The sequence below is a fragment of the Rhinolophus hipposideros genome (genome assembly GCF_964194185.1).
Source record: "Rhinolophus hipposideros genome assembly, chromosome: 3".
Classification (NCBI taxonomy): Eukaryota; Metazoa; Chordata; class Mammalia; order Chiroptera; family Rhinolophidae; genus Rhinolophus; species Rhinolophus hipposideros.
In genome coordinates, this window is record NC_138049.1 from 105,631,267 (window position 1) to 105,650,782 (window position 19,516).

A 19,516-nucleotide genomic window follows, 5' to 3' on the forward strand; every position below is an offset into this window, starting at 1 on the left:
ACTTTACAATCTGCTCTTGTTAGCCCGTATAAGACAGCTCCAGAATGCCACTTTTTTTTTTTTTAAGATATTCATGTTGTATATTAGTTTTATCCCTTGGCTGCACTTATTTTTCTGTTTGCCCCAATTTCTCTTCTTCTTTTTAAATGGCATCTGTCCCGTAAGCTGATTCCAGCCACTTTTGGAATGAGAGGCATAAGAATACAATTCTTTGGCCGTTAAAGACAAAGATAGCCTTCTAATTTTACAAGGTTTAAGTCTTTGCCATGCTGGTTCAGGCGTGTCACAGGCCTGTGCAGCTCAACCGTTAGCTTGGGCTCCTGAGGACTCACACCTAGAATGAGGAAATCCCCTCCTCCAGGGCTCTCATTGCGGGGGTTCCCCTATATTCTCCTGCCCACCAGGGCCTCTCCTCAGTTCCCTTGGCAGGATGATGTAGCTTTAGCCTGACTTCAGGGCAAAGCTGTGGGAGGAAAGAAGGAAAACAATTGAAAACCACTCCAGGGGTGTTGCCTCTCCGAGTTTTGACTCTCTTCACAACCCACCAGCTTTTGCTTCCTTTTCAGAGTCCTTTAGTACTTGCTGTTCGTCTACTCTCCAGTTTCTAGTAATTGTGATCAGCCGGTGAGATAGGCTCTTAAATTATTATTTTAAACTTCAAAATAAATTAACTATTATGATTAGAAAGAACTCAAGGCTCTAGTAGTTTTAAATGTCGCCCCCCCCATCCCCACCCCACGACCACCAACAAACACACACTCCCAAGGGCATAGGACTGTTTTTAGGGTACTTTGAATGTGTATGTTTAGCCTGAGGTCCATTAAGAAAAGCAGATAAAAGCCTCCTGGGTAGCCTACCAGTATGTCTGTTAAATATACCTCTTCGTTCTCACTTATTAGCAAAATGGCACTGAAAGTCAAAGCTCTAAACCACATTTACTTGACAGAAGAGGAACCGAAGGCTCACAGTGGGAGTATAATTTGGCCTGTCACTCAGGAAGAGCAGGGCAAAGATAGGATCAGAACTTGACTTGTTTAATACCTACAGTTACTCACACATCTGGTAACAACTTCCTACCATGTATCCCCGAATATAAGACCTAGCCAGACCATCAGCTCTAATGCATCTTTTGGAGCAAAAATTAATATGAGACCCGGTGTATTATATTATACCCAGTCTTATATTAAAATAAAACCAGGTCTTATATTAATTTTTGCTCCAAAAGACGTATTAGAGCTGATAGTCTGGCTAGGTCTTATTTTCGGGGAAACACAGTAAGTGGCCACGAATGTGCTGGGCTAGTTATTGTAGATTTCAAGGAGGAGATGATATAAGAAGCTTGAGGGAATGGAAAGTTTTATGTAGTAGTAGAGGAAGGACATATGGTAAAATTTAATCCCCAGATCTCAGCAATGTGACTTTGGTCGAGTGACTTATTCTTTCTAAGCCTTCACCTGTCCTTAAATAGAAGTAGTAGTAGTACTTATACAGGTTTTATTGTGTTCTAAGAGATAAAGTTTATAAGCATTTAGTGAATACCTGGTTCAATAAATGTAGTTTCTCTTGATTATTGTTATTCTTTGGAATTCATGAGTGCCCCCTTTTGAAATGCTTTTGTTTTTTTAAAAATTTAAGTATTTACCATGTATTGACTTCTAGTGTGGAAGGATGAATTATGAAAGGAATTCTTTAACATGTGAATTTGCTGGTGCTCTTAGAGAATTCTCACATGTGTTCCTGCCTTATCTACCTGTCAGTCCTAGCCTAAAATGAATGAGTCCAAATTCTTCACTTCCAGCCTCTTGTCTGGGGCATCAGAATGAGAATGTTTATTGTTGCTGATATTTCAAAATCACTCAGTACAGGATGACCTGTCATCTTTCTAGTATACTGCCCTCACCCTCGCCCTCCTTCCTCTAGGGAAGATGTTTTAGACCTGGGGGCAAAAGAATAAAAAGGGTCTGGGAGGGAAGAAGGCCCCTCCCTCAAGTTGCATCTCCCTGAGCATCCATTCCCCATCAACCATGCCAACTTCTGGTCTCAAAGAGTTTATTACAAAATAAGGAAGTCTGAGGAAGATTCACTCGTCGTAGAATTTTGGCAGCTCATTGCCCAAGATTACTCGATGGTCCACACCAGCAGCTGTAATGGTGACCAGGTAGATGACACCCCCACTCGAGCCATCCCGGCTCATGGCCAGAGCGATCGCTGCAGAGAGTTAAGAGAGGCTTAGCTTCAAAACTCTTTTCCTTCCCCTCCTATCCATATGCTTACCATACAACCTTCAGACCTCAAAACTTATCTCCCAGAGAGACGTATTTAGTGGTGTGCTGGTAAATCAACTTAAAACAAAAGAAGTCTTCATATGTAGCATATCCTAATGTCCATGGTCTCAGGACCACCATGATCAATTTCAAGTTATAAATAGCTTAGCAAGCAGCTCACAGATCCTTGAATATTTAGCTATTGGCTCTCATGAGCTAGCCCAAGCCAGCTCCAGCACACCACTGGTCCTTACGGTAGCCACATATCTTAATTTGCTGTAGTCAGAACAGTCTACAGCAAGTTTATGCCTTTTATCCTGAAATCCCATCTAGTTTAACATTTGTCTTGCCCCTTTCACTCTCAAAAGTGTCCCAGTTTTGACATTAAGTTAAATGGTCACCTATGTATTCCTCTTCCTGTTTCTGATACTCTACTTCCTTTGGACGTTAAAAACCCTCCCTCTGGTACCCTTCCACTTGGTTAATTACCATCTGTGGTGAAACGCCTGCACTCCTCAGGGGACATGCCTGGCTTATATGCTGCGTCCACATAACCGTAGATGTAGGTGCTGCCAGAGCCCCCAATGGCAAAGGGCTGTCGGGTCAGCATTCCTCCCAGGGTTCCATATACCTGGGGGAGGCATCCTCATGTCAGAATAGAGAAGCACCGATCTTCTCCTTGACACTGAGATAAGCAGGGGATCTCCACACTCTGCAGTGAAGCCTGAGGATCTTCTACCTCCATTGGTGGAGAGTGTACTCTGCCTAGAGAGGCAGTGTCTTTGGAGCTCACTGCTAGAAGGACATGAGACCTCCACTTCCTCTCGAGGGGCGTGGGGAACCCCCAGGGAAGGAGTGCCTTGGGAGAGACTCACTTGGCCCCCTTCACGGTGGTCCCAGCCAGCTACCATGAGATGTGCAGACAGGTCCTCCCGATATTTATAGGTAATATTCCTCACCACATTTGCAGCAGCCAAAACAAGCGGAGGTTCTTCCAGTTCCACCCTGAAGGAAATGTTAGGAATAGGGGTCAATGTAATTTCCTGAAGTTCCACCCTCCTGTGCCATTCCCATCATCCCTGCCAAGTGACACCTGAAACCTATAGCTACAATAGGGTCAAACTCCAGCTCCCCTCCCACGTGTGCAGGGGAACCTGAGTCTCACACTGCCAATTGATAAGAAGATCTCGAATATCCCCTCTGTCCCACCCGCCACCCCCAATCACATAACTCTCTTGGCTCCAAGGGGGCCCTGCGCTTATGGGTAAAAGCAGATAAACATTACTTCTCATACGGTAACCTGATACGTGGGCCACATTATCATTTTTTTCTCATTATTAATATCAGGATAGTGATTTAGTTTTCAAACTGCCTTCACCTATATCACTTGGTTCTTAAAATAACCAGCTGGTGAGGGAGGGCAGGTACTATTATCCCCACTTTACAGATGTAGAAACCAGCTTGAGAGATTCAAGTGCCAGTTAAAAGCTAATAAAAGCAGGAGCCAAAACAAGATTTTTTCATTTTCCACTGCAGTGCTCCTGGAACAGGACACTAAGGGGGCTCCCTGGTTGGGGGAGCACTAGCAGGTGTAGTGTGAGGACCCCAAAGCTTCATACCCATGGAGCTCCAGCTGGTAGGCAGCCATGTCGGCCACGGCCTGGGCGTCAGCAGCCGAACCCGAGAGAGCACAGTAGATACGATGGTGTAGTGGGGACAGCTTGTCAAACACTCGGTTCACCACCGCCTCTCTGTCAGGAAGGGGTCGACAATCACGGTGTTGGAGTTGCAAAAAGATTGAGGTTAATTGTCTAATGTTCCTCATATTTATTTGACAAGAGAACGACCACGGCGTGCACGAAATGTAATGGTCGGATTAAAGCCGGGAGCAAAACAGTCATCTGAAGTAAACGAAACACTGCAAGTAATCAAAATTAGACTTATTTTTTAGGCTCAGATTTTATAACAAAATAAAAAATATTAAGTTAAGACTAATGTTCCTCATCATTTTTCTTTGCTAGTAACCATCTTGAGGAAGTTATGTGTTCTAAACATAAAGTAAGTAATATTGATCTAAGCCCATGTACTCATTTTGCATGTTAGGAAACTGACCAGGAAGAAGACAAAATTAGTTCAACATGTGATAGATGAGAAACCAGAATTTCATCTTGTCAGAACCATCTTTTCTGACTCTAACTATAGATGGAACGAGGGCCCCTCAAATCTCTGTTACTATCCCCTTCTCAGATCTTATTCCTTCCAGGGACAGGCCACGTAGCATTCAGGCCCCGTACGATCTTCCTTGAATTCAGAGACACAAGCACCCACTTAATAGCTTATTAATAACCTTTCTGAAAGATTAATTCCATTTCTCCAAAGCTCCAGTTCACCAGCCTCTTAATGAATGGGTAAGGAAAATGCATATTTGGGGCCCTTAGGTTTCTTCCAAAGCTGGTACTTACCCTGCAGACACTCTGGAATCAGAACCCACCACAACGCCCCCATCAAACTCTACTGCCATGATGGTTGTCTGCAGAGACACAGAGGATAGAATGTCGGAGCAAGAACAGCCTCGATCCCCTCCTGTCACATTCCCAGAGGAAATGTTCCCAGAGAGGGGAGGGGACTGGCTCAAGGTCACACAGTAACTCAGGCCAGAGCTAACTCCAGTACAGGATTTTTTCTCCATCTTTCCATTTTCTCTATTGTCTCTCCCGGCTCAAGGGAATGACACAGCCTGGCCGTGGTACAATACAGGAAGAACTGCATCCCTAAGCCCCAACCTTCCAAAGTGGAATCTTTTCCACTGTAGAGAGAGAGGTGGGGATGAGGCTCCCAGAGGCAGAAATTTGGCTTAGTGGGCTCTTCCAAGCTCTGGTGAGTCAGCCCCACAAGTAAATTAACTCTACCTCATGTGCTTGTATGTGCAGATATGGTACAGACTTGGCGAAGCAAGTTACCATGACCTTGGGAAACAAGCGCAGGTCTTTTTTGGGGTCCAGAATCCTCCATCTGCACCCCCCACCCTTAGTCAGAAGTGAGCTCTTTCAGTTTATTGAACACTGGAAAACGCCGAGGGGGTCCATGGTCAGCAGGACCACATCTCAGGAAAGGAAGAAAGCAGTTTAAAATAAAGGTTTATATGAGACAGTTTAAAATAAAGGTTTCATGTAAGGATTCCTGATTAAGAGGCAAAAAGATACCCCATTAGTCAGGGGAAGAAATCTGTACTGAGAGAGGATTTGATTGGAGAGTTTGAGCTGACTTTTTAAGGTCAAGAAAAGAAATTAAAGAAGAGTAAAGAGGGATAAAGCTATACTTTTTCTAGTCCTGTTGAGTTGCAAAAGGGCATAAAGATCCTTCGTTCAAATGAGGAAACTGAGTCATAGAGAAGGCAAGTGACTTATCCAGTCACTCAGAATTAATAACAGACTCAGGACTAAAACCCAGGTCCACCCTGTTTGGCTTCTGCTTCCTATTTTCCGCTGCTCATCTGGCAGTGAGGAGAGATTTTCTAATTTATAAGTGGGTTTATTGCTCTCTTTCTCACCACTCTATAAGGTATGCTGCCCCTCCCCCCTGCCCTGGGAGGATATTGCCCATGAGTCCTCTCTCACATACTGATTTACCATGAATAGAGGGCCAGAGAGCAGGGGCAACCCCATCCTCGGGGCTATTCCTCTGTAATAAAGTACCCCCAAGCTATGAATGGTAGCAACAGTCTGGGAGCAGAAGGCAGCCAGCGGTGGGCTGCCATCTGCCCCAGGAGCCCAGCCTGGGCAAAGCCCCCCAGCACGTGCGTGGGAGTGGGGAGGGAAGGCACAGGGAAGGGAGCAGGCAGTACCTGGGCCAAGCAGGTGCCCTCCTGGGCCAAGCTGGGGAAGGGCACCACGGGCTCCCATGGAACCCCCCATTATCAGTGCTGGGGCTATGAGTTACCCAGGTGCCAGTTTCTCAAAGTCTGTGTGATGAGTTGGCTCTTCTCAATCAGTGCCCATACCCTCCTCTCCCAAATGATGTCCTATTGCATCCAGGCACCGTTTCCTGATCTCTTTGCACCTTCCTCAACCCCCTGCAGATTTAACCAGCCCCTCTCTCTCTAGTCCAGAGTGAAAGCGAAAGCGCTTTAGAGCAGCTTCCCCTTGACGCTTCCAGCTAAGAGCCAAAGCACCCTTTTCTCCACCAGCCTCGCGTGCCCAGGCCCTGTGCGGACCCCTGGATGATCCCCTTCAGAACAGACGCCCTGTATTCACTGCGCGGTGCAAGCACTGGGTGCTACAAGCTACCTCCTCACTCTCATCAGTCTCTCATCAGTATTCACTCTTTGGTGCTTCCAGAGTCCCCCGTCGCCCACTTCCTGCACCCCTTTGCTGACCCTCACGCCCAGGCTCATTACCCCAGTGTGGACTTCTCCGGCCCGGGGTAGGTCCCCGGCTGGTGCTCCGAGCCGCAGCATCCCGGCGCCGCGCTCCTCGCCGCCCGCGGCACTGGTTGGACCTGGGACAGCCGGCTGCGCGCACGGGGCGGTCCCGCCCCTCCTCCTCGCCCGCCGGGGGCGCCAGCGTCCTCTCCGTAGGCTCAGCGCCCCACGCTAACCTGTGTGCGGCAGATCTGCCCGGAGACAGGTGACCAAAGAGCCCCACTCTCAGGGCGGGGTAACCAAGTCTTGACAAGTGGGTCCTGCTGGAGGTGGCAAGAAAAGGAGGACGGACGGGTGTGCGTGATGGAGAAGGGGGAGCACCAAGGCAGCCTCCCAGAACCTCAGTACTGATGGAAACGGCCACTCCCAAAAGAGTGTGGGCCGGCGCGTCGGCAAGTGGGAGGATCTGGTGAGCCCGCGGCGCTTTCGTTTTCCCTTTCCCCTAAACGGCTCGCTTCTAGTCCGCGCCACCAGGCTCAGCCGGTTCCCGGGACTTTCCGAGAGCGCCGCCCCGGCCCGCCCCTCACTCCCTGCCCCCGCCGCTGGTTCCCCGCGCGCTCAGGACAGACCCGGACAGCACCCAGAGCCTCGGGCCCAGCGGGGACCCGGGCGCGACCCCCGCGCGCCAATGGCAAGCTCAGGGCCCCCCGCGCCGTGCCGGTGCCAGTTCCTCTCCCGAGCGCTCCACGCGTGGCTGGGGTCAGCGCTGCTGCTTGTCGCCGACTGGGTGCTGCTCCGGCCGGCGCTGCCCGGAATGTCATCCCTGCTGGTGCCCGCCGCGCTGCCGTTGCTCAGGGTCTGGGTAGTAGGCCTGAGCCGCTGGGCAGTGCTGTGGCTGGGGACCCGTGGGGTCCTCAGGGCAACAGTTGGCACCAAGAGTGAAAGCAAAGGAGTCCAGGGATGGCTGGCTGCTTTGGAGCCACTGGCGGCGGCGCTGGGCTTGGCTCTGCCGGGACTTGCCTTGTGCCGAGAGCTGAGCTCGTGGGGGTTCCCCAGGGACAATGACAGCACCAGGCTACTACACTGGGGAAGTCGCCTGGACGCCTTCGTCCTCAGCTACGCAGCGGCACTGCCCGCAGCCGCCCTGTGGCATAAGCTCCGGAGCCTTTGGATGCTGGGAGGTCACAGGGGTTCTGGAGACGCGGTGCGACGGCTTCTGGGATGTCTGGGCTCAGAGATACGTCGCCTCCCGTTCATTCTGGTTCTGTTGGTCCTCTCCTGCCTTGGTAAGGGGGTTCGGGACAAGAGGGGATGGACGCTAGGGAACTGGGCAGGAATCAAGAGTAATGGTCCGTGAGATAGGTTACTGAGCTCTGGGAAATGTGGGTCAGAGAAAGGTGACTCAGCTCGGGTCTTGAGGAGACCACTCCTGGACTGGGTGGGAAACGGAGTCCTGGACTCCAGTGCTGCCCCAGGCATCATTCACTGGGCCTCCTGGGGCAGGCACGTCCTTTCCTCTGAGGCAGTGTTTTTCATACAAGGGTATGTTAAGATACTCCATGATCTCTAGGCTTCCTAATTAAACTCCTCAAGGTCTGGTGGGGCCGCAGGGCCTTAAGTTCCAAACCGGCCTGCTCAGGTGCTGGGTTGTGTTGTGTGATGACTCTCTGCGGCTGCCCTCCAGGATACTGGGGGGAGGGGGTGGTCTGGTTGGGGCTGGCCTGCTTAGACTTGATATCTGTGACTGACACATCTCTCTTGTCCCATCGCAGGTGAGATGGCCATTCCCTTCTTCACCGGCCGCCTCACGGACTGGACTCTCCAAGATGAGGCAGCAGCTGCCTTCACTCGAAACATAACTCTCATGTGCATTCTCACCATAGCCAGGTCTGGGGGCTGAAGGTGGAAGGCTGAGAACAGGTGGTGGTGGTGGGGGGGGGGCTGCAAAAGAGGGAGGTGGAAGTTGAGGCTTCCGTCTAAAGTGCAGGGACCTGCTCTGTCCCCTGAGCACATGCTGACCCTTGAGCCTCCATCTCTGTCTGTCTCCAGCGCAGTGCTCGAGTTCATGGCTGACGGGATCTATAACTGCGCCATGGGCCACGTGCACAGCCACCTGCAGGGAGAGGTGTTTCGGGCTGTCCTGCGCCAGGAAACGGAGTTTTTCCAACAGAACCAAACAGGTTTCTCACGAAACTCTTTCATTGTACATCCATATGCTATTTATATTCCCTGAGATCCCCTTGTACTTATAACTATCTCCCTCTTTCTTTCTCTCGCATAGACGTTGCCATTTCTTATTCTTGGTATGCCTCAAGAGCAAAATATTGTACTCTTTACCTTCAGAAAAGCCTAGTTTTTCCAGCCAAATTTTTTTCATAATTTATCTCTATTTATGTATTTAGATAGAAACTATAACATTGCAAACCTGGACATTTTGATATCAGAGTCCAACTGCCTCATTTTACAGAGAAGAAACCAGGCCTAACCTCTTAAGTGCTGAAACTTGCATGGTCACGTATGGATAGAGACGAACTTGAGGACAGAACCCATCTCTTGATTCCCAAAGCTTCCTGGACTGCTTTCTAGCAGCATCCTCCATTTTCCTCCAGCTGTGATATAACCAGCCTGAGCTCTTCCTGCCTATGTGTACAGTGTGGGGTATACAAGTTCTTTAAGCAACAGAAATTTGTCAGAAAAATGGGAATTTCTATGGGCGTCAATTTCTTTATAATTAAAATGAAGGCTTTTGGCCAGACTTTCCCTTTCTAACAGAGTCTCCCTGCATTGAGACCCCCAAACTCCCCTGTACCCCTGACTTGTTTTCCCCAGCCTCCTTAGAATACCATGTTGACACCCCTCCCCCTGGACCCTGCTCACTCCTGGTCCTTCCCATCACTCTGAGCCCATCATGCACTCCTCTCTCTTCTCCCCACCCCCTGCCAGGTGCCATCACATCTCGAGTAACAGAGGACACGTCCACCTTGAGTGAGTCTCTGAGTGATGAGCTGAGCCCATTGCTGTGGTACCTGGTGCGGGGGCTGTGTCTCTTGGGGCTCATGCTCTGGGGGTCACTGTCCCTCACCATGGTCACCCTCATCTCCCTGCCTCTGCTTTTCCTTCTGCCTAAGAAGCTGGGAAAATGGTACCAGGTATGTCCAAGGAGTTGCCTCAGCCTACACAGATCCTCATCTCCCTCACCTGGAGGACTCAGTTCCTCTTGGCTTTCTTTTCCGCACCCTGGCTGATTCTCCATGTTCCCGGGACTCCCCACTGCTGTAGTCTGTGTTCCCACATTGCTCACTCTTCATGGTCTCTGTGTGTTCTTTTCTAACTTCTGCCCACCGTCTGTCTTTAAGACTACACTCACCAATCTCAAGAACATGATCCCATCACGCTTCTGAGTCATTTTCCTCTCCTCTGGATTTCTTTAGGATCCCAGGGATATGGCCAAGTCCCTTTCTCTTCTCTCCTGTCCCTCTGTCTCTTCTCACCTTTTCTCTCCAACCAGGTAACTCAGGTACTAGTGTCCCTTATGGTTTGCCAACCCTGGCTTGGACATGTCTCCATAGGTGCTGGCAGTACAAGTGCAGGAATCTCTGGCAAAGTCCAGCCAGGTGGCCATTGAAGTCCTGTCAGCTATGCCTACAGTCCGGAGCTTTGCCAACGAGGAGGCTGAAGCCCAGAAGTTTAGGCAAAAGCTGCAGGAAATGGAGACACTCAACCAGAAGGAGGCCCTGGCCTATGCAGTCAACCTCTGGACCACTAGTGTGAGAACCTGGAGATGAATGCCTGCTCCCCTTCCTCCAACATACCTTGACTCCATTCTCTTTCCTATGACCTGGCTCCACACTCCTCCTCCACTGGGCAATGGGGGATTCAGTATTCTCATCCTAGCAACCTGAGGCTCAGTTACCCTACTCAGGCTTCCTGACCCACTCCCTCCTTTTAGGCAAGCACCTGGCAGATGGCTTTCTTTCTCCGTGGCACACAAAATCTGCCCAACCCCCTGTTTAGGAAGATTCTATGCCTTCTAGAGCCTCCTTTGCTTCTCAGAGGGTGCTCAGGGAGCCAGAAATTCCTGCACCTGGGCCTGCTTCTTGCTGGGACTGTGTGATGTGCTAGTGAGAGCCGTGGGAATAGCAGAAGCCAAAGATCGGGGGGCACCTGTGTCTTTAGAGGCCTAGACCAGCAAGCAGAAGTTCCTGGCTTGGCGCTGGCATTTATTAGCTCTGTAACCATGGCCTAGTAGCTTACCTTCTCTGAGACTGTTCCCTCATTTTTAACAAGTGGGAGTGCTATAACCTCATTTACAGAGCTCTTGATATGAATATTAGCTTACATTATATTCACATAAGCCTCCTGTGACAAGCACAATGCTCCCCAAACAAGCCAGTAATGGTGATGATGATGGTGACTCTGTCACGTGTAACTGAGTAAGACCACGGCATCTCTATGGTTCATTCTCCCTTTCTATGTACGGAGCGTCCTGCTGTTACATGGGGAAAGGGACTTTATATCTCCTTAACGCTAAGGATTCTGGTTCTTTGTTCTCCGCTGTTAGATTTCCACCACAATCCTTTTTCTCCGTGATCTCTCCACAGATCTCAGGGATGCTGCTGAAGGTGGGAATCCTATACGTCGGTGGGCAGCTGGTGACCAGTGGGGCTGTCAGCAGTGGGAACCTTGTCACGTTTGTTCTCTACCAGATCCAGTTCACCACAGCTGTTGAGGTGAGGCCTTCCCAGTTGCACTCCCCAATGGTCTTCCTTGCCCTGTCCCTCTGTGTCACCCTGTGTGTCACTCTCCTCCCATTCTTTACCCTCTCCCATCACATAGCCCTGGCAAGCATGTTTGGACCCCACCTCACTATGCATATCTCCCCTCCAGGTACTACTCTCCAGCTATCCCAGGGTGCAGAAGGCTGTGGGCTCCTCAGAGAAAATATTTGAGTATCTGGACCGGATCCCTTGCTGCCCAGCCAGTGGTGTGTTGACTTCTTCAAAGCTGGAGGGCCTCGTTCAGTTCCAAGATGTCTCCTTCACCTACCCAAACCAGCCAGCTGTCCTCGTGCTGCAGGTACAACCTCCCACTGCCTGCGCCATCAAACACACTCTCAACCCTGCCCTCCTGAATTTTCCTCCTGCCTCCAGCCTGCTTCACACGAGGCACACACAGATCCCTCCTAAGTCCCCAAGGCCAAGATGAGCATCATCTATGCCATAAAACTGTTCCAAACCTAAGAACCAGTTTGGATTTCCAAGGAAAATGGGAGAGGAGGCTCTCAGGGATGAAGCTCTCACATCCTAGGGAACTGCTGAAGCAAAATGTGTGTCTCCAGCCTTCCATCTTTGCTTTTTCTTTCCATTTGTGATTTGGAATATGATTTTTTTCTGTTTTCTCATGGTATCTGGCATCAAATGTGTGGCACAGTGGGGCGCAGTCTTTGCCTCATCTCCACTCCTTGGGGAGGTATCATGCCTGAGGAACAGAAGTCTGTGCGTGTGGGAGGCTGGTAGTTATTGTATTTCTCCACTTTTCTCCTTTCTTCCCTGGAGTAAGACACCATGCTATGTAACAAGACAATGACCGGCTCAAGGTTAGGGGCGTCAGTGTGCCTCTTATTGTGTGATTGATTCTCTGCCCTCCAGGGGCTGACCTTCACCCTACGCCCTGGCGAGGTGACGGCACTGGTTGGGCCCAATGGGTCTGGGAAGAGCACGGTGGCTGCCCTGCTGCAGAATCTGTACCAGCCCACTGGGGGGAAGCTGCTGCTGGATGGGAAGCCCCTTCCCCAATATGAACACCGCTACCTGCACCAACAGGTGAGCAAGTAGGGGGAAGGTGGGGAGCACCAAGTAAGAAGAATACCCTCATTGAGCACTCTGAATGGAGGGTTAGGGAATGATAGGAGACCTAGGGTGGAGATGATGGTGTGATCAGGTGAGAGGGTGTGTACTTTTGTGGTAGGATATCAGTACAGATTTTGAGTCTTCAATCTCTATATGACCACTTTTGTGCTCCTGTTCCATGACTCTCCGTCCTGTTTTGCCCCAGGTGGCTGCAGTGGGACAAGAGCCACAGCTATTTGGAAGAAGTTTCAGAGAAAATATTGTCTACGGCCTAATCCAGAAGCCAACCATGGAGGAAATCACAGCTGCTGCGATGGAGTCTGGAGCCCATAGTTTCATCTCTGAATTCCCGCAGGGCTACAACACAGGTGCTCTCTCTACTCATGTCACCATCCAGACATCTTTACTGAAACCCCAGCAGTCCTTCCTTTATTCATCAGTTCCTCCTGCCCCACTGACATCAATTTGAAGTTGTAAGATCTCGTCCCTATGGCTCCTTCATCTTCATATCCTCAGAACTCCTTAATCTTCCCAGAAACTTCCCTTTTCAGCCGTGTCCATCAGTCCTTGGTGTGTGTGTGTTGCACATGCGGTTATCTGGCTCTCACCTTGGCTTTTGTGTCTGCAGAGGTAGGTGAGGCTGGGAGCCAGCTATCAGGTGGCCAGCGACAGGCAGTGGCCTTGGCTCGAGCACTGATCCGGAAACCACGTGTCCTCGTCCTGGATGATGCTACGAGCGCTCTGGACGCAGACAGCCAGCTGCGGGTGAGGAGTGGTCTTCTTAATGCCCTACCCCACCTGGCATTCCTTCCTTCACCCATCCTACATGAGTTATACTAACATCAGAATCATCCAAACCAGTCCTTGCAATTCTCAGTTCCCATTAGCTGCTCCCCAAGATGCCTAGGACCAGTTAAAAGAGACTATCTACAGACTTTGAATCTCTGAAGCCAAACATAAGGAAAAGACCATCCTAATATTAATATTAATTGAGCATATATTGTCGCCAAACATGCGACTAGGTCCTCTGCATATACTCAAAGTCATTCAGCTGTTGAATAGCAGAGCTTGGACCAAAATTCAACTCTGTCTGACTTGAAATGCTCATGCTTCCTTAAAACAGAATGTAAAAATTCACAGTCCATAGGTAGAGAGACTCTTCAGTACCCTTCGGTCTTTTCTTATGGGTTTCACCATAGGACTCTGACTTTCATTCCACTGTTGCCCCCTCATGTAAACTGTCCTTAACAAGTCAAAGGTTTGACAGAGAACCACTCAGAAGGAGACTCTTCAATAGAATCGGGGTTGTTGGCAGAAGCTGGCGAGGTCTGTCACAGTTCTGGAAACAGTTGTCTCCCTGGGCTGGGAGTGTCCCCAGCTCTGACAGAGTTCATGTCTTTTCTCAGGTGGAACGGATCCTGTATGAAAGTCCCGAGCGGTGCTCTCGGTCTGTGCTTCTCATCACCCAGCGTCTTAACTTGGTGGAGCGGGCTGACCACATCCTCTTTCTGGAAGGAGGCACCATCTGTGAGGCGGGAACCCACCAGCAGCTCATGAAAAACAGGGGACACTATTGGACCATGGTGCAGGCTCCTGGTGGGTTGGGTGCTCCAGAATGAAAGACTTCTCATACCTGCACACTCCATCTCCCTTCCTTTTTTTCTTCTCTCTATAGTAGAGAATTTGGGAGCAAGGGTCTTACTGAAGCTGCAGAGTAGTCAGCTACTTCTAGACGTGACATTCTAAGATGTAATCCCCAGGTGATACTTGAAATTCTGCCATGAATGTTACCTCCTCCCCTGCCTCCTTTCCAAGCTCCTCTTGAAAATGCAGATTTCCTGGGAGAAAACAGGGTTTATGACTTTAGTGTAACTGGGTTTAGAGCCGTGGTTTGTGTGGATAGCACTCTGAAAATGGGAAGAAATATTTAAAATATATAGAAAGGAAAGATCAGGTACTTTCCAAGAAGACTAAAGACATCTGTTGGCCCCCAAATGCCCTGTGGCTTCTTGATATTTATAATAAAATTGGTGTTTTGTACTGTGGCGTCTCGCGTTTTTAGTGCACATACCAAATAGCTCACTGACTCTTGCAGCGCACTTTTCGGGAGCCGGGTGACTCCCCTCTTTCAGCATCCGCAATGTTTTACAGCCCTAAGTGTGCCATCTTTTCCCTTAAGTGTTCTGTTTCCTATGGTTGCCCCTCCACTTCCCCATCCCCTCACGCCCGCCCCCAAGGATGAGCCAGACTCATACAGAGCCCTCCAAGGCACTAGCAGCTGTGCTCAGAGCCGTGGCCTTTCTGAGGTGGAAGATGGAGGGCGACAGCGGCTACAGGAAGCGCAAGTGCGCTAGCGGAAGAGCTCACGCTTCATCACCTCGCCGCCCAGGTCGTATCCTGTAGGGGTCCCCAGAAGTGGCACCTGCCTGGGAAATCTCAGCTTAGTGGGCGGGGTTGTCTAGTAAGTCTCTTCCAATCAGGGAATGCCACGGTATGTGACGTTACAGTTGCTGGGTAGATTAGGCCAACGCAGGTTGCAAAAAGAGGCGGGGTTTAGAAGAGTTAAACTCAGTTTTACTCCGTCAGGCAAGAATTACGCGAGCAGGTGCGGACAGAAAAAGCAGTTCTTGTGGGTGGCTACAGGGTAGGAAGACCGTTGAACTGGGTGAGGCCCTATGAAGGACCACGTGGAAAGATTCAGAGACTGTGCGCTCTGCTTGGTGTCCCCTTTCCCCACAAGCTGAGGGTATATTCGGATGTCCGTTGCCCCAAAACTTGTCCTCGAGACTCAGTGGCCGCACGTACTCCTATACCTCCTCTACTTTTGTAAAATGATGCTCATATGAACACCCCTTCTCCATCCTGACGTGAAACTGCTCCCAGCCTCTTGCTGCCGTCCAGCGTTCTGGCTGAGGCTACGCCTTTAGGTGATAACCCTCCCACCCACCCGGTAACTGTTACAGAGGATGCCCCGACTGTCGGTGCCCCTCACTGTAATCTCATGGTCAAGGGGGCTTTCGAAGCCGCCCCCTCTTTTTCTTCCTTTCTTTTGAAAGTCTTGGACCGATTGTTTCATGGAGGCGGAGCAGAGAAGCCTGTTCCCAGTATGATCTGCCCGGTCCCCAGACACCCACGGGCTTCTTCTCGGGAAGGGCAGGGGGATGTGGAAAAAATTCTGGTTCCCTCCCCTCGAGGCTGCGGGCTTTCGCTTTCGCTTCCTTCTCAGAGAGCGGGCAGATCTCCGGGTCTAGGCAATCATGGCGCTGCTGGAGGTGTGCGGAGCTCAGCGAGGGCAGCCGGCGGGCTGGGCTTGCCCCGTCGCGGAGAGCCGGCATCGCTCGGACCCTGGACACTACAGTTTCTCTGTGCGATCTCCGGAACTCGCCCTCCCCCGGGGAATGCAGGTCTGGGCTGTAAGAGAACCCCAGGGAGGCGGGGAGGAAGGGGCAGAGAATGGAGGGTCTGCCTGGAGACTGCCCAGAGGCGGGGACGAGCGGAGGGGGGCATCCTTCAGGCCAGGAGAGCCACGTCCAGGGACCAGCCAGGGAGTCGGGGCTGACCGTCTGAGGGTTAGGAAAAGCAGAGTTAGAGGTGAGCTGGGGGCGCCCCTAGGAACACAAGAGCGCTTTTCTGCTTGTTCTCCATCACACACAAATCAGGAAGACCTTTCCACGGGGCTATCATATGATACCGGGCTGTGCAGTGTCTTGGAAAACCTCTAACCGGCGGTTAGCCTCGCCTCAGCCACTCACTGGGTATCTTGGATCAAGCCACTTAGACTAGATTTGGGGCCTCTTCTGTAAAATAGGGATGCCAATAATAAATGTGTTTTGTGAGGGTTAAATGACCTATTGATAGAAAAAACATTAAAATCACTCTTAAAATTTTTAGTTATGGTAACATTTATTTTCTTTTCTGTTGCGCTGGAAAATGGAAAAGTTGGAGTCGTGTGCCTCTTCTCTTCCTTCTCCCAAGCCATTTCCTTGTAGAGACGGGATTTTAACTGTTCCATTTATTGATGACTGGAGAATTTCTGGGGATCTCCTCACTCTCACACTCTCTAAAACCCTTTCCTGGAGCCTCCTACTTCAGAAGTTTTCATTGCCCCTTTCCCTGCCTTATCTCTTTGACTAGCCTACTGAATTCTTCCAGTCCCTGGGTGGGAATGGAGGAAAGAACGTTCAGATTGAGATGGCCCATGGCACTACCACGCTTGCCTTCAAGTTTCAACATGGAGTGATCGTGGCAGTGGATTCTCGAGCCTCCGCAGGGAGTTACATTGGTAAGTGTGTGTGTTCCAGCAGGCAGACTGGGGAGCGGGGCTCGTGTCTCAGCAGGAGCCCAAAATCGGCCCCCAAACGGAAGCAGATATTGACTTAGGACACACAGGGAGAGCTGTGGGGTCATTTCTCCTCTCTCAAAACTCCATCTTCTTCCAGCCACCTTAAGGGTGAACAAGGTAATTGAGATTAACCCTTACCTGCTTGGCACCATGTCTGGCTGTGCAGCAGATTGTCAGTATTGGGAGCGTCTGCTGGCCAAGGAGTGCAGGTAGGCGAGGCCTCTCCTCTCCCTTCGGAGCCTCGTGATCAGTCCTGGATCCTGGTTCCTCACCCTTTCTTCCTGTGTGACTGTAGCATCTTGGTGCTAATGCAGTATTTCACAAAACAGCCTTTTGGTGGTAAAAACCTTCTCCCAAATTTCAGCCTGTGCGCCTGTCAAAAAGCCTGATAATTTGTCGATTGTTTAGCACCAACACCATCAATCCTGGTGGGATATTATCATTGACTAGGATTTCTTTCTGTGGTTTTGATACTTTAAATTTCAAATCTCTCCCGGATCCTTAGATCCTACAAATCCATTCCCTTCAAATGCTTCTCCCTCCAGTCACTTCCTGCCCATCAAATGGCAGCTCAGAGAGCTGGCCTTCTGCCACCTCTAAGTTCTCTCCCCTATGACCTGTCCTCACCCAGGCTGTACTACCTGCGGAATGGGGAGCGGATCTCAGTGTCAGCAGCCTCCAAACTGCTTTCCAACATGATGTGCCAGTACCGGGGCATGGGCCTGTCCATGGGCAGCATGATCTGCGGCTGGGACAAGAAGGTGGGTGCTCTCCACTCCCCATAGTCCCTCTGTGGATGAGAGATCAGTTTCCCCATCGTACACTCCAGCCCTTCCCCACGAGTGGTCTGTTAAAGAACTGTGCCAACACACCCCCGGCCTATTTCTGAGTCCAGATGTGGACCATTGTTTCATAAACTTGTCCCTTTTGATAAAATAGTTGATTTCAACTTTGTTTCCCACCCACCCCCAAGTTCTATAATTGTTACTGAAGTGCTGTCCTAGCTCAAATATTCCTGTGGTAAGTGTTATTCTTTTGTCCACTTTTTGTGGCACACTGAACCTGTGTGTGACCAACAACTTCCTCTCCATTTCCAACCTGGACCCTTCTCGCATTCCTTAGGGTCCTGGACTCTACTATGTGGATGAAAATGGGACTCGGCTCTCAGGAACTATGTTCTCCACCGGTAGTGGGAACAGCTATGCCTACGGGGTCATGGACAGTGGCTACAGGCACAATCTTAGCCTTGAAGAGGCCTATGATCTGGGCCGCAGGGCTATTGTTCATGCCACCCATCGAGACAGCTATTCTGGAGGCGTCGTCAACAGTAAGAGACTAGTGCTCCCACCACCAAGACTTGGGCTGGGAAGCGGCTTTTGAGAGTGGAAGACTGGGGTATGCAGAGTGGCAGGGAGGAGGTGTTCAGAGTCAGAAGAGGGGCATTGAAGTCCCAGTAATAAGGGCTTTGAGCGTGAGTGTTGTCGTGGCCTTCAACATAACATCATTAACAGGAACTTGCTGAAGTGAAAGGTGACTCCATGTTCTTTCTCATTTGCCCACAGTGTACCACATGAAGGAAGATGGTTGGGTGAAAGTGGAAAGCACAGACGTCAGTGACCTGCTGCACCAGTACCGGGAGGCCAGTCAGTAACCAGTAACTGCGGTGAATGGCAGCTGGGCAGGCCTCCTCTGGGAAAGCCTGGCCAACTCAGGGACCTGGGCCAGCTTACACCGCAAGGGAAAGGGGCTAAGCTGAGCCCAGAGATAGAGAGCTGGCGGCCAGGGGGGTTGGGGCAGAGTTCATGCTTTTGTGTGTTCTCTGTTTCAATGAGCATTCCCCCCACCTCAATCTTCTGGATTCCCCACTAAGCACAATAAAGGAAAATGGTTATGAAAGCCTCTGTGTTGTAGGCTTGGGACTGTGGTTGTTGGGGTGGGGGAGGGGACAGGAAATACAAATTTTTCCTAAGAGAGACTGAAACCCCTACCTAAGAAATGGAGCTTCACCAAATATTTATCTTGGGTATTCCTTCCACACTCATCGCTCCAGGACCCCAGGAAGGTTGATCGTCTGTGGTCACTTATTTGCAATTTAATTTAGGTGAGGGTCCTTTCTATAGGGACACCACCTGGAGACTTCTGTGTGTGGTCCATTATTAATGGTTTGGGTGTCTGGGAGTAGGGCACCCAGAACAAGTATTTTCAAATTGCAGAGTTGGATGAAAAAGTTTCTACCTTGAATATGTGGTTATTCTAAACATGGAGCCATTTACCTCAAATAGTGCTTTAGAGATATTGGATATCAAATGTAAAGATGGCCATTAGGGGTTCAGTTTCATGATGTGTCACGCTCAATTGCAAGATGACAGGACCACAATCGAAGAGGAAGTGATAAGGAAGATGCCCGCAAGTGGGGAATATGAGGAAAAAGTAACCCGGTTGGAAAAATGAGACAGACATATGAGATTTTCAGACTCATGCTGGAACTGCACAGAGTGTGGACCACATTACCTCTTAAAGGAGAAAGAGTTTAAAGGAAAAACTTGAAAGTAGAAAGTAGCTGCGCATGATGCTTTCTTCATTAGGGAGAGATCCTGAAAATCCCAGAATGGACAGGGTTGGAGAAAATTTAGTAATCCCCATACTTAAAATTTCTTCCCCAACCCCCATAATTTTCAATTTGAAGTGACTCATTGGTAGT

At 50.0% G+C, this 19,516-nt stretch overlaps 3 protein-coding genes across 7 annotated transcripts; 2 read left to right on the forward strand and 1 right to left on the reverse strand.

The window, feature by feature from the left end:
• Positions 1-1,806: 1,806 nt before the first annotated feature.
• On the reverse strand, positions 1,807-7,128 carry PSMB9 (proteasome 20S subunit beta 9). Its single transcript, XM_081043843.1, has 6 exons — positions 6,661-7,128; positions 4,727-4,794; positions 3,884-4,015; positions 3,140-3,269; positions 2,754-2,895; positions 1,807-2,208 (listed from the first exon to the last, which is right to left on the reverse strand). Exons 1-6 carry the CDS (start codon positions 6,718-6,720, stop codon positions 2,081-2,083), a joined length of 660 nt encoding a protein of 219 aa, XP_080899969.1. The 5' UTR covers positions 6,721-7,128; the 3' UTR covers positions 1,807-2,080.
• TAP1 (transporter 1, ATP binding cassette subfamily B member) lies at positions 6,817-14,519 on the forward strand (the record flags this gene model as incomplete). Of its 4 annotated transcripts, none has more annotated exons than XM_081043513.1 (12): positions 6,872-7,093; positions 7,681-7,910; positions 8,397-8,511; positions 8,674-8,804; positions 9,568-9,773; positions 10,194-10,391; positions 11,226-11,354; positions 11,512-11,700; positions 12,273-12,446; positions 12,679-12,841; positions 13,102-13,238; positions 13,880-14,519. In XM_081043513.1, the coding sequence occupies 12 exons, from the start codon at positions 7,035-7,037 to the stop codon at positions 14,090-14,092; spliced, it is 1,944 nt and encodes a 647-aa protein (XP_080899639.1). In that variant the 3' UTR covers positions 14,093-14,519. The 4 variants fall into 4 exon arrangements, with proteins under 4 accessions (XP_080899641.1, XP_080899639.1, XP_080899640.1 ...); XM_081043514.1 differs by having other exon boundaries at positions 6,906-7,093; positions 7,693-7,910; XM_081043515.1 differs by lacking the exon at positions 7,681-7,910 and having other exon boundaries at positions 6,817-7,093.
• A 913-nt stretch (positions 14,520-15,432) lies between these two features.
• Positions 15,433-18,708, forward strand: PSMB8 (proteasome 20S subunit beta 8). 2 transcript variants are annotated; one of them, XM_081043720.1, is made up of 6 exons: positions 15,433-15,877; positions 16,608-16,755; positions 16,913-17,024; positions 17,447-17,576; positions 17,938-18,142; positions 18,378-18,708. In XM_081043720.1, the coding sequence occupies exons 1-6, from the start codon at positions 15,731-15,733 to the stop codon at positions 18,464-18,466; spliced, it is 831 nt and encodes a 276-aa protein (XP_080899846.1). In that variant the 5' UTR covers positions 15,433-15,730; the 3' UTR covers positions 18,467-18,708. The 2 variants fall into 2 exon arrangements, with proteins under 2 accessions (XP_080899846.1, XP_080899845.1); XM_081043719.1 differs by having other exon boundaries at positions 15,698-15,886.
• The last annotated feature ends 808 nt before the right edge of the window (positions 18,709-19,516 follow it).

Bases quoted from the DNA above. Each gene is read 5' to 3' on its own strand.
- PSMB9 (XM_081043843.1), bottom strand. From the start codon at position 6,720: ATGCTGCGGCTCGGAGCACCAGCCGGGGACCTACCCCGGGCCGGAGAA. The intron at 4,016-4,726 runs GTAAGTACCAGC...CCTTCCTGACAG, and splicing joins GATTCCAGAGTGTCTGCAGG to AGAGGCGGTGGTGAACCGAG. The intron at 3,270-3,883 runs GTATGAAGCTTT...CATTTCCTTCAG, and splicing joins TACCAGCTGGAGCTCCATGG to GGTGGAACTGGAAGAACCTC.
- PSMB8 (XM_081043719.1), top strand. From the start codon at position 15,731: ATGGCGCTGCTGGAGGTGTGCGGAGCTCAGCGAGGGCAGCCGGCGGGC. The intron at 15,887-16,607 runs GTAAGAGAACCC...CTCTTTGACTAG, and splicing joins GGGGAATGCAGGTCTGGGCT to CCTACTGAATTCTTCCAGTC. The intron at 17,577-17,937 runs GTGGGTGCTCTC...CGCATTCCTTAG, and splicing joins TCTGCGGCTGGGACAAGAAG to GGTCCTGGACTCTACTATGT.